The sequence below is a fragment of the Vombatus ursinus genome, unplaced genomic scaffold, assembly GCF_900497805.2.
Source record: "Vombatus ursinus unplaced genomic scaffold, bare-nosed wombat genome assembly UNPS02011916.1, whole genome shotgun sequence".
NCBI classification, from domain to species: domain Eukaryota; kingdom Metazoa; phylum Chordata; class Mammalia; order Diprotodontia; family Vombatidae; genus Vombatus; species Vombatus ursinus.
The window spans coordinates 801,360-814,940 of NW_020951694.1; the positions used below are offsets into that span (position 1 = coordinate 801,360).

The 13,581-nt window shown below is 43.2% G+C and overlaps 1 protein-coding gene across 1 annotated transcript; it reads right to left on the bottom strand.

Moving 5' to 3' along the window:
* Positions 1 to 4,927: 4,927 nt before the first annotated feature.
* ASGR1 (asialoglycoprotein receptor 1) lies at positions 4,928 to 13,563 on the bottom strand. Its single transcript, XM_027857173.1, has 9 exons — positions 13,380 to 13,563; positions 13,157 to 13,247; positions 7,173 to 7,289; positions 6,810 to 6,905; positions 6,656 to 6,727; positions 6,393 to 6,479; positions 6,112 to 6,266; positions 5,705 to 5,811; positions 4,928 to 5,328 (listed from the first exon to the last, which is right to left on the bottom strand). The coding sequence occupies exons 2-9, from the start codon at positions 13,221 to 13,223 to the stop codon at positions 5,172 to 5,174; spliced, it is 858 nt and encodes a 285-aa protein (XP_027712974.1). The 5' UTR covers positions 13,224 to 13,247; positions 13,380 to 13,563; the 3' UTR covers positions 4,928 to 5,171.
* Positions 13,564 to 13,581: the final 18 nt, after the last annotated feature.

Below are 13,581 nucleotides of genomic sequence, written 5' to 3' on the forward strand. Positions count from 1 at the left end.
GAGACCAGGTAAACAAGAGGAAGCTTCCCAGGCCTCAAGCAACTACTTTTCCCATTGTTCTCCCTCGGGCAGGTTAAAGAGTCTTATTCAGGAGACCAGAGGAGAAGCCGGCAGTGGCTTGTTGAGATGAGAGAGGATTCAGCCCCCATACTCAGACCTGGCTGTGGCCAGTAATTGTCTGGAGCTCAACCCAGAGGCAAGACTGTACTACCTAGACCTAAACTTAGGTGGGGAGGCTGGAAAGCCCAGGAGGGCAGTGACCAGACTAAGGGAAACAAAGAGACTGAGGGAAGAGGGCAGGACACTCCAGTCATGGGAAACAGTCCATGCAAAGGCACAGAGATAGGAGATAGAGGGTTGTGTGCGATTAAGGGCAAGTTGGTAGCATGGGATGCAAATTATTTATTGAGCATCTATTATGTGCCAGGCACTGTGCTAAGTGCTTTACAAATATTATCTCATTTGAGTTGTCCAGTACATCTGGAGCATAGAGTGCATGGAGGGAAGTAAACTGTAAGAAACTGAAACGGTAGAAAAGGGCCAGATTATGAAGAGCTCAAATGTCAGCCAGAAGACACTCTATTTGACCTTAGAAGTAATAGGGAGCCTTGGAGCTAATTACGTGGGAGGCAAGGGAGTGAGGCAGGAAGACCTGTGGTTTGTAGAAATCACTTTGGCCATTGAGTGGAGGAGGGATTGGGGTGAAAAGAGAGATGTGGCAAGGAAATCAATGAGAAGCCTCTTGCAATAGTGCAGATGAGAGGCGATGAAGGCCTGAACCATGTGGAGGAGGATGTGTGACTTAAGAAAAGGGGATATGCACAAAAGACATTGTAAAGGCACAGACAAGATCTGACAACTCATTAGACATGTTGGGTGTTCGTGAAGTGTTGAGGATGCTGATGTTGCAGGCCTGGGTAAGTGGGGCAACTGGGTACCCTAAAAAGGAAATTCGAAGGCAGGAAGGGGGGAGGGGGAGGCAGCAGAAAACAAATTCAAGTTGCATTTGAGATGCCTGTGGGACATCTGGTTTGAGATATCTAAAAGGCAGTTGGTATGCCCAAAGGGCAAGCAAACGGTGCATACTCTTTGATCCAGCAATACCAGTATTAGGTCTATATCCCAGAGAGATCATAAAAAAGGAAAAAGGACCTACTTGTGCGAAAATATTTATAGCAGTCCTTTTCGTGGTGGCAAAATTAACCCTACCAATTGGGGAATGGCTGAACAACTTGTGGTATATGAATGTAATGAAGTACTATTATGCAATAAGAAATGATGAGCAGGCAGACTTCAGAAAAACCTGTAAAGACTTAAATGAACTGATGCTGAGTGAAATGAGCAGAACCAGGAAAACATTGTACATAGCATTAGCAACACTGTATGATGATCAACTATGAGGGACTTAGCTCTCCTCAGCAACACAATGATCCAAGACAAGTACAAAGGACTTATGATGGAAACCGCTATCTACAACTCTGATAGACTCTGAATGCAGATCAAAGTATACTTTTTTAACTTAATTTTTTTGTGTTTTTTTTTCCCTCTCACAACTGTGAACTAATATGGAAATATATTTTACATAATTGCACATACATAACCTATATCAAATTCCTACCATTTTAGGAAGAAGGGAGAGGCGAGAGAGAGGGAGAAAAATTTGGAACTCAAAATCTTGTAAAAATGAATGCTAAAAATTGTCTTGACCTGTAATTGGGAAAAAAGAACATATTATTAAAAAATAAAATAAAAGGCACTTGGTGCTGTGGGATTGTAGCTCAGGAGGAAAGCTAAGACTGGACAAATAGATCCTAGAATCCTCTGGAAGAAGGAGTGAGTGAGCACAGTGGATCGAGTACTGGGCAAGTCAGGAAGACTTGAGTTCCAATCCAGACTCAGATACAGTAACTGTGTATCTCTGGGAGTCACTTAACCTTTGTCTGCCTCAGTTTCTGCAACTGTAAAATGGGGATAATAATAGTACCTACCTATCAGGGTTGTTGTGAGGATCAAGTAAGATAATATTTATAAAGTGCTTGGGATTAACTAAAGAGACTCAGTCCTACCTTGTGGGGGATTTTGAATAAAATCATAAGCAAGCTCAGAACTCAGGCAATCTGGCCAACCTAGAGGAGCAAGCAATTCCCAACCAAGCCTGTGAGAGGGAAGAGCTTAGGGCTGGGGATAGGGGTGGGGTGGGGTGGGGTGGGGAGGAGACTGAGTCTCTTTAGCCAATCCCAATATATTTCTATTATACCTAGATAGTATAGTGGATAGAACTTTGGATCTGGAATCAGGAAGACCTAAATTCTAATCCAGCCTGAGACACTTACTGTGTGTGGCCCTGGGCAGGTCATTTAAACTCTGTTTGCCTCAGTTTCCTCATATGTAAAATAGGGATAACAATAGAATCTACCCCCCAGGACCATTAAGATACAATAATATTTGTAATTCGCTTTTGTAAACCTTAATATGTTACATAGGTAATAGCTCTTATCATAATGTCACATACATCACATGTGTCATATATCATCAAATGGCTAGAAGCATTTCTACTCCTAAACCTCATTAACTGGGTTGTTCACACTTACATCACTACAAAGGATTGATAGATTCATAACAGAGGTGTTCTCATCCATTTTGTCAGCAGTTAGTGATTGATCAATTGATTGATTTGATTGAGCTTCCTCTCTGCCCCTCAACATATACACCCTTACAATAGGATCAAGTAAGGATTTTTTTTTTCTATTTTTTTTCCTTTTTGTAATTTTTTAGGCAATTGAGGTTAAGTGACTTGCCCAGGATCACATAGCTAGTAAGTGTCAAGTGTTTGGTCTGAGGCTGGATTTGAACTCAGGTCCTCCTGACTCCAGGGCTGGTGCTCTTATCCACTGTGCCACCTAGCTGTCCCAGGATTTTTTTAGAGATTGGGAATACATGAATATGTTTATAGACAGTAGGGAAGAAGTCAAAGAGAAAATAAAAATAACAGAGAAAGTGGGACAATCTGATAGAAAAGATTGGAGGGAGGGGCAGCGAGGTGGCACAGTGGCTGGAGCACCATCCCTGAAGTCAGGAGGACCTGAGTTCAAATCTGACCTCAGACACATAACTCTTACTAGCTGTGTGACCCTGGGCAAGTCACTTGACCCCAACGCCTAGCCCCCCCCCCAAAAAAAAGATTGGAGGGATTGGGATCAATCAATTAATCAATAAAGAGGCATTGGCTTTAGCAAGGAGGAGGGCACCAGAGTAAAAGACAAAATAGTGTGGGGAAGATTCCTGAATGATTTCAGAAGATGGGAAGAAGTGAAGGGGGAGCAAATAAGACTCAATGTTTCCAGAGAAGTTCTGCAGCTGAGAGGGTTGCAGGAGGGTTTGTCATAGAAGGCTTGAGGAGATATGAAAAAGTTTGAAACGGTTCTTGTGGAAAATAGCACAATAACTTGGGTAAGGATTGCCTTGCTGCAGTGAAGACCCAGTTGAGATTCAAGAACATAAATTTGTAGTAGACTCAGTCAGTTTTGATTTTGTGATTTCCTGCAAATCAGTTCAGCAATATGTGAATAGGAATAAAGGAGAAAGATGGTGGGAATAATCCCACTTATCAATATGGGATTGGTTGGTTATAGGACAAGGATAGGAGGGATTTGAGAGGAGAGAGTAGTTCAGAGTTGAATAGGTTCACTTGGGATTGAGTCAGAGAAGGGAAAGTATGAAAGCAGTGCAGGGGTAAATGCCTGGGAAAGAAATGAGGATGGAGGTCCAGATGGGGATGAAGTACAGGACTTGTGAGGCATAGGGAAAGATGGAATGAAAAAAAGATTTTGATCAAATAAAGGAATTTTAGAGTTTATAAACATGTTAAGTGGAACATTTGTGGGTAGTGGAAACTTCAAGCATATGACCATCTCTAGATATAGCTGAGGTGGTGAGGAAGGAGTTGATGAGAATTGAGTAAACTGAAGAACTGGGAAGTTAGGGTATTTGAGTATCAAATATATAGGTATCAATATATAGGGTATCACCAGATATGTTGAAGGGCAGCTGGGTGGTGTCAGGAAGACTCCTCTTCCTGAGTTCAAATCTGGCCTCAGACACTTACTAGCTATGTGACCCTAGGCAAGTCATTTAACCCTGTTTGTCTCACTTTCCTCATCTGTAAAACAAACTGGAGAATGACATGGCAAACCACTCCAGTACCTTTGCCAAGAAAACCCCAAGAAAATGGGGTTGAAAGAGTTGGACACAACTGAATAAAATGACTGAACAACATAGACGTTGAAGTCCCCTAGCATGAAGGCATGAGATTGGAAAGGCTATGAGCCAGGCACTGAACTCATGTAGAAAGAAGGAAAATGTTTTGGGGGTCAATAAATAATAGCCAAAAGATCGGGTGATAAATTTGGACAATCTCCTCCTCAAAGGAGGAGAAGTTGAGTGAACAGGTAGAGGGAGAATCTGGAAGTGGCAATTTGGGGCAAGGAAAATTCTGACTCCATCATTGCAACTAGTGAGTTAGGGGGTATGAAAAAACGTGTAGCTAGTAAAAGAGGTATATGCTTATGGTTTTTGAATGAGGCTGTAACAAGACAGCATATATAATGGAAAAGCTATGTATTTGGAATCACATGATTTGGGTTTGAATTTCAGTCACTAACTTGCCATGCAACCTGAGAAAATTCATTACCCTCTCTGAGCCTGTTTCCAGATCTAAAAGACAAGGGGGCTGATCTATAACAGTCTAAAAACTCAAACATTTTATGATCCTACATCTAATTTGCCTTTATAGGGTTTCAAGCCATTGTCTGAGAAACCTACAATTGATTGCTTCCTCTTGTCTCCCATATTTATCCTACCATTGGGACTCTCCACCCTCTATTCCCTGTCTTCTCCATCCCCCCTTCCCCCAATCACACACAGAAAAGAAGTTTGGAGAGTTCACTTTAATTCCTGTTTGACCTCCATCACATGAACTCTATAATCTTTCAAGGAGGCTCTAGTGAGCCAGAAAGATTCTGAGGAAACCTGACACTGCTGGATTACTTAAAGCACAATCACTTCTAAGGGTGATTCTAGAAGATTTCAGGAATTCTGGATTATTTCCCTTGGTTTCTGGGCTGCTCCAAGGAGATTACTGGATGGAAATGGTTTATGTTCCTGCAGGGCCCCTAGGTAGGCTTTTGGAATACCATCTCACAGACCCAGCGATAGGGGCGCTGGCAGACGTCATCATTCCAGCTTCCATCAGAGTGCAAGTGCACACAATCCTCACCTCCTCCCAGCCCATGCCCATACCAGTTGTCTGGCTGGGCTGGCATCCAATTCCTAAAGGAGATAAAAAACAACCCCAGGTCGCCCAGGATTTCAAGTCCCATCAGTTCCTGAGAGGTCCCCAGCCAAGGGTAACCCAATTCTGAAGGAGATAAGGGTATATAGAGGATAGGAAAACTATGTTATAGAGGATAGGAAAAGACTATTTGAGAAGGGAATTGCTAAGAAAGAGGGAGCAGAGGGAATTGTTCCCTGAGGGAGGTGGAGACTGCGAGCCTAATGGTTAGACCCTTGAGTTTGATAAAGTAATCTATAGGGTCGGGATGGAGCTGAGTCTAAAAGAGGACTTAGACAACATAGAACCAAATGGGACATCAGAGTTATCTAGTTCAACCCTTTCATTTCAGAGGAGGAATGAAGGGATACTCACTTGATGGTAGAGTCATAGCTTGTCCCGTCCACCCATTTCCAGGTGCCTTCTGCATCAGTGAGGCCTATCCAGGCAAACACAGGTGAAGTGTGATGGCTAACAAAGTTCTGGGTTGGAGGTAATGGAGGTGGGGTTAGAAAGTTAAGGCAATAAACATTTGTCCAGGTCCATCCCCTCCCTGGAGCCTAGATGTTTTCTTCACCTAAATAACATTGTATTTACTTATCTATGTTGTATCCACAACACCCCCTCCCCCAGAATATAAGCCCCTTGAGATCAAGGGCTGTTTCATTCTTTGTATTCCCCTCACATAGCACTATGCCTGGCACATAGCAGGTACTCAATAAATGTCTGGAGAATGGAATAATTGCATCGAATCTGGGAATGTGGGACACCCTAGCCCTCACCTGTTCATTCCAAGAGTTTATAACAACCAGGTGTGAATTCTCCATCTGACAGTATTTCTCAGCCTCAGTCCAGGATTTCCCAGTGTGAGAAAACCAGTAGCAGCTCTCCTCAAATTCCAACCAGCCAAGAGGGCAACACATTTTGTCGTTGGTACCTGAGCAAAAGAGAAAAGCAGAGGAAGGGGACAAGGGGCCCAGCCAAGGCAGGGAATATGGGGAAGGTGAGAATTATCTAGAGTAGGTGCAAGGTTAAAGGACATTAAAGTCCTCCCTCTCCTTACCATTGCTTCGGAGTATTATCACCTGACAATTCAGGGTTCGAAAATCTGCTGAAATGCGTTGCTCATGGAAGAGGAAATTAGAGAGATCTAGGATGTGCAAGAGAGGCAGATAGGAAGTGAGTGAATATGTAGTCCTACTTTCTGTCTCTGGGATAAGCAGAATTGATGATTTCCACCCCCAATAAGACCCCAATATTTGAAGTGAGAGGCTCTCCTCCTCCCCTTGTTCTGCTGTCCTGCCCAGCCCATCACCTTTCTCTAACCTTCTTCCCTGTCCTTTTGATGTTTCTGTAGCTTAGCCTCCAGAGATTTCACCTTCTCGTTCATACTGCTTCCTGTTGGAGATACAAGTTCAGGGTCTTAGAACAAGAGACCCACACCCTGCCCTGGGGACTGTAACCAACAACCCATCCTTACCCTGGCTATTTAATACTTGGATCTCTGACACCATCTTCTCTGAGAAGTTGGCGAAAGTTTCTTTAAGTGTCTGTAGATCTCCCCGAAGCTGTGAATCTGTTAAGGAGGCAATGCTTAGGAATGAATACGTGAAACAGATGTCGTCCAGTGTCCCCCTTCTCTACTGTAGGCCCTTTGCAGACATTCCTCTACCTCCTTCCCTTTTGTGCTGTCCCATCCATCCCATCCCCGCCACCTACTTTAGTTGCTATACTCTTGTTCTCCTGGGCTATTCCAAGCTTCCCTCTAGATCTTACTTCCTTCAAGTCTCTCTACCTATTCCCGGCTACTTTCCAGCTTCCAGGTTCTTTTCCCATCACTCACTTTTAGATCCCAACACAGAGATGATCACTATCAGTAGGAAGCTGATTCCCAGGGAGACCAGGAGGAGGCGGCTAAGAGGGCAGAGACGCTGGAGGATGTGCTGCGGTGAAGGGGTCCCTAAAATGGGAGAGGATAGGTTAGTGAGGAAGTCAGTTCAAGGATCACTGGAGAAGGGGGAGAATGGGAGGTCCTGTGGGACAAAAAAGAACCTGGATTGGGAACCAAAATGAAGGAATGAGCCAGAGGAGTTAGGTAATCCTGTGTGTAAACTCAGAATCATCTCTTTGTAATTCTTTCTCCTTCAGCTTCATAAGGTTATGAACCTACTGAACTGAACTAAACTGGGAATTGATATGCTCTCATGGCCTAAAATTCTACAGGGGAAATCAGCCCAGGAGGAAAGGAATATGCTGCTTAAAACACCCTTCTTTTCACTATCCCACCCTACTAGTTTCACACCCTCTAAGGTACATTCACTACCCAGCATAGCCTTTGAAAAAAGAAGCAAGTCCACTCCTTTTCTCTTGCCCTGCTTTCTAGAAAAAATACATGGACTCTTTTTTTTGGGGGGGGGGGTGTCTTTTAAAGGGTTTTAATAGTAAACACTACAGGGATAAAAATAACTAAGGAAGAAATCCTAAAGTTGATAAAGGCTCCTCTTTTCATGCAAATGTCTTAGAATTAGACCTTGTTCTTTCTTAGTTTCCTCTCTCTTTCTTAGCTTATCTCATTTCTTTCAAATTATATACCCTACCTCAAGCCTATCTGAGATGGAGATTAGATCAGTAGTACATTTCTTGCAGAGGCATATTTGGTCTGGCTATTAGTGTGTCTCAGAATGTCCTAGAATATGGACACCCAACTCTTAGCTATGGGTCCATGCCAGGCAATTTCTTTTGTATGCTTGCTTGCTCCTTCCATATGAATCCTTCTCCTGGGATTCTGATATACAATAAATTTAGCATCTTCTCCCTTGTCATGGAATTTCAGAAGTCCTGTCCTCGCTCCCTATTTCAGAAAGATTTTCATCTCCAAAGATTTCCTTCCTTAGTCTTCAGTCTTCCCAGCTTCCCAAACTCTAGCAGTCACCTACGGCACCCTCTTGGATTTAGTTATCAGTATTCTTGGTTCCTGGAATCTTCTTCTCTCTTTCCCTCTCTCTTCTTCTCCCTGTTCCTCTCATTCTGTTCTCCCTCTCCCTCTCTGCCTTTCAACCTTGACCCATCTTCCCTGAGTTAGTTGATTGCCTGAAGCAAATCCTTTAGCCAGATGGCAGTTAACTGGCTCTGCCCTTGATGATGAAACTGTATCTTCCCAATAACATCTTAAACTGTTTGCTGAAGTAGAAATGAAAGGAAATCTTTGGAGGAAGTTTCTACTCCAACTCAAAATTTGTGATAGCAAAGGAAAGTCAAGTCAAACGTTAGTCTATCTGATATGTATCTAAGATTTGGGGAGAGCAAATTTCAGAGTTCAGAGAAATGACATGTAGGAATTGAACTGAATTGAGTATAGGTATGATTTCATGGCCTAAAATTCTACAGGGGAATTTAGCTACAGAAGAATAAAAGCTCTCAAGAATGAAAAGTTGTCTAAAGAGACCAATGGGGATGCACAAGGGAATCAACAAAAGCACATACAGAAAACAGAAAGGGCAGTAGAATCCTGTATAAGTAGTCAGGAGCATCAAAGCTCAGAATGACCTATGGTTAGCAAAAGAAAAAGAGATAGAAAACAGAAAAGGAGAAAGCTTTTTTTTAAAGCTATGTTGGGAAAAAGAAATAGAAACTAGATGAGGGAATGGAAAAGGAATAAGGAAGGAACAGAACCACGACTTATGGTGGTTAGGATGATAATTAATGCTAAGAAGCAGGATTTGAATCAGACTCCAAGTTCAGTTACACCATTCTACTTTTCTAAGAATAAAAAAAGGATTGCTGTTCCAGGTGGAAGGAGCAAAGAGACGAAAGAGGAAAGGTAGAGCTTCTTATCTCTTACTTTGCTACTCTTTTCTCTTCCTGGAGGAATTGTCTTTGGCCTGGAAAGGACAGAATGAAAATGGTTACCTATTAAAGAGCTCCAAACCACCATAAATGGAAAAATAGTAAGAAAGCACCTAGCTGGCCTTGATTGAATTCAAGTTGCCTGTCATAGATAAACTACATCCCAGGGTCCTATAAGAATTAGAAGTTGTGATTACTGAGCTACTGTCAGTGATCTTTAAAACAGTATGAGAATAGAAGAGGCACCATGGGACTGGAGGATGAGTGTTGTCTTGATTTTCAAAAGGAGGAAGAGAGAAATGTACAAAACTTTTGGTCAATGAGCTTAAATGGCAAAAGTCTAGGCTGTATTAGTGAAAGGATGGATTTAGTGAAAAGGAAGCAATGATCACAAAGAGCCTGTGTGACTTCTTCAAGAACAAGTCAAGACTTACCACATTCCCTTTGCTGACAGTGTCACTAGACTGCTAGAACATAAGAACACTGTAGATATAATTAACCTTGATTTCAATGGAGCATTTGACAAAGTTTCTCCTTCTATTCTTATGATCAAAATGGGAGATACGGGCTAAACCACAGCATAGTTTAGCAGGGGTGGGGAATCTGTAACCTGGAGACCACACGTGGCTGCTAGGTCCTCAAGTGAAGCCCTTTCCCTCTTTGGGGGAACTTCAGTCTGTGAAGTTTGAATTCAAAGGGCTGCACTTGAGGACCTAGAGTGATACTTATGGCCTCAAGGCCACAGGTTTCCCACCTCTGTTGGACTCATAACTGGTTGAACTGCTGGACCCAAAGAGGAATTAGTAATGGTTCACTGTCAATGTGGAAGAACGTCAGGCAGTAGTAAATATGGGAGTGCCCCCATGAATTTGTGTTTGCCTGGTGTTATTGGTCATTGGTTATTTATGAGTTGGATAAATATATGATGGCATACTTTCACATGATGAAAAGTTCTGCCATCTGTGTAACCTTTCTGGGATTTAGTTTCCTCATCTGTAAAATGTGGGGTTGGACTAGATGACCTCTAATGTACCTTCAAGTGCTAATGTTAAAGAAGGATAATTAACATATTGGATGAGAGAATTAGGATACAAAAAAAGAATTCAACAGGTTAGAACATTGGGCCAAATTTAGTAAGATGAAATAGAGAGGAATTTTACAGGGATGGTCAGGGTAGGCCTGTGCAGGGCCATCTCATAAAGTATACCCATCCCCATGCACCCTCTATGAGATGAGCCCTCATAAAAAGGCACCCATATAAAGTTTTATACTTGGATTCAGAAAATCAGCTTCACAACTACAAGATGAGAAAGACATGGATAGGCAACAATTCAATTTGGGAATTTTAGCAGACTGATAGCTTGATATGGGACAGCAGTGTGATCTTAGGTTGCCTGAAGAAAGGATGGTACCTCTCTGTATTCTACTCTTTGTCAGATCACATCTAGAGTACTGAGTGCCACATTTTAAGAAGACTATGGATGCACTGGAGAGCATCCAGAGCAAAGTAACCAGAATGGTAAAGGGCCTCAAGTTCATGCCACATGTGGACCAGCTGAAAGAGATAGAAGAAATTTGGGGGGGGGATATGAAAGCAGTGTTTAAACAGTTGAAGGACTATCATGTGGAAAATTAATAGCATTTATAGAGCCCTTTAAGTTTTGCAAAGTACTTTATGTAGTATCTCATTTGATCCTCACAACAATCCTAGGAGATAGGTGCTATTATTATCCCTATTTTACAGATGAGGAAACTGAGTCGCAGAGAGTGACTTGCCCACAATCACAAAGCTACAAAGTGTCCAAAGCCAGACTGAAACTCAGGCTGTTTTGACACCAGGTCCTATGCTCTAATCCACTGTGATGACTGGCTGTCCTTCCTTGTTCTTAGACTTGTTCTTCTTGGCCCCAGGGGGCAGGGTTAGGAGATAGGTAGAAGCTGCAGAGAGGAGGGCTTAGACTTGAAGCCAGGAAAAACTTCTAACTAGTAAGAGCTATACAGAAGTAGAATGGGCTACCTTAGGACACAGGCAGCTACCCCTCACTAGAGGTTTTCAAGTAGTCTAGATGTCATTTGTGTAGAATAAGAGAGAATCTTGTTGGGGTATTGAGCAAATGGGGCTTTGTCCCAGGTGCTATAATCTGGTGGCACACCGGGACTTTTAAAACATGGAGACACTTGAATGGCAAGAATGATTAATTAAAATAGGAAGCTACCAGATCATTCACACCTCTGACCAAAGTGCTGGCAGGTCCCTTCCTGGCCCTGCCTCACACTGCTCCCTGTTGCCTACCACAGATACCTTACTCGCAACTGTTTTGCAGTGCCCCAAATATGTCCACTGTTGTGCTCCCCCAGTTGAATTGAGGCTCTTCCATGCCACTTGCCCCTGGAGCAAAAAGTTCTGCAAAAGCTCTGGGTTGGAACATGCGGCCTCTGGGGCCTCATCCCAGACTCAGGTGGTGTGATTCTGATCTCTGGAGGCCAATGTGGTTCAGAGACATCAGGCCTAGGTTTCTTTTTTCTTGTTTTTGAGGCAGTACGGGTTAAGTGACTTGTCCTGGGTCACATAACTAGTAAATGTCTGAGGTTGAACTTGAACTCAGATCCTCCTGACCCCAGGGCCAGTGCTCTATACATTGTGCCACCTAACTACCGCTAGGCTTAGATTTCATGATGCCTTCCCCTGGTCATGCTGTTACCAGCATGCAGCCTGATTGTTTTTCTCATTCTGACACTGGACTGATAGAGTTCTCTGGCTTCTAACTCAGGTCAGAGCTCAAATGAAAGATGCCCTGAGCCAATGAACACTGGACACCTGGCCCTGGTCCTAGTCCAGTTGTCTGTTCCAATCACTTCCTTGCTCTCAGATTGCTGTGTCATGGCTGCCTTTCCTCCCCAAGACAGTAGTTTACTAGTATCTGGACTCACACTTAGGAAAATTTCTTAAACATATTTTTTAATCAAAAAAGAAAGAGGTCTGGTACTGTAAACCTTCAAACTTTGGGAAACTGGGAGACAGAGACTGACAAAGTGATGATAGATTTAGAACTAGAATAGATCTCAGAGTAGGCTAACACTTTCATCTGACAGAAAAGGAAAGTGAGGTCTAGAGAGATGAAGTGACTTGCCAAGTCATATTGGTTCTAAGTGGTAGGGCCAGGATTTGAATTATTTCTCTCACTTGCAAGTACCGTAGGAATGTCAGGGCTGGAAGAGACTTCAGAGGTCATCTTGGCCAACTCCCTCATTTTACAGTTGAGGAAACTGAAGCCTATGAGGCTCAATGGTTTGCCTAAGATCAAACATAAGAGGCAAAGTTCACATTTGAACCCAATTCTCTGAATCCAAATCTGGTCTTCTTTCCACACTATGCTGCCTCCGTGTCTTCTCTCCCCATCAGCCTAGGAGTTACTAAGAATGAGAACCTTCTCTCTCCCATCACAAGAATTCAGAGCTTGAAGGGACCTCTACTACAACTATCTAATTTAAAAGATGAGAAAACTGAGAGCCAAAGAGAGTAAGTGAATTGGTCTAGTCAGAAACAGGGCTGAGACAAGATCACAGTTTCCCTGACCCATGACTCTCACCCCTGAACCAAGGGAGATGAAGGATCCAGTGAAAGGCATGAGAAAGGGACAAGATATCTGGTTCCTTTCCAAGAGGTGACCCAGCCACATCTTCTTCTTCTGTTGATAGAACTTTGCTACCAGTACAGATAAGTGGTATGGTGTTTGGGCTGGACATGGATTTCTCCTAAGCAAAAAACTTTACATGGGAGCATATATGACCTTAATAGATAAAAAAATAAAAGTAGATGCTTAATTGAAAGTGAGAGACACAAGAACAGAGGCACAGAATGAGGCAAAGACACATAAAGACAAAAATAGATGAACAGAAGAGTGAGCAAGGGACATTCTGGGGTGACCCTATTTTTGGGTCTCCTTGTTCCCCTCCTTCCTCCCACAACCCTGTTGTTACCTTTACTGAATTGATGGCCATTGTCTTCACTCTCCAGGTGCTGAAGATCTTGATAATCCTTTGCCATGTTTGTCCCCCAATCTGGACTCCGCTGGGGTGGGGCAGAGGGAGGACTCAGCCTTCTCCACTGCCCAAATCCATTACCCAGGCCTGATTCTGCCCAGCCCACCTCCACCTGAACCCTGGGATAATTTTCCCACATTTCCCCAGTATTGTAACCTACCAGGATTTTGGGTCTTGGGCACCTGTGTCCCTTGGGGGCAAGCCCCCTGTACTAGGGAGTGGAGTAGGGGGTGAATAGAAGCAGAGGTCTATGTGAAGAGAGTAGAGGTGGGGGAAGGGTATCCCTTAGGGGCAGAGTCCTAAAGAATGCCCAGTGTTCCACTGTCCCTCTCTCAGCATCCCTGGCTTACATGGACTTTGGA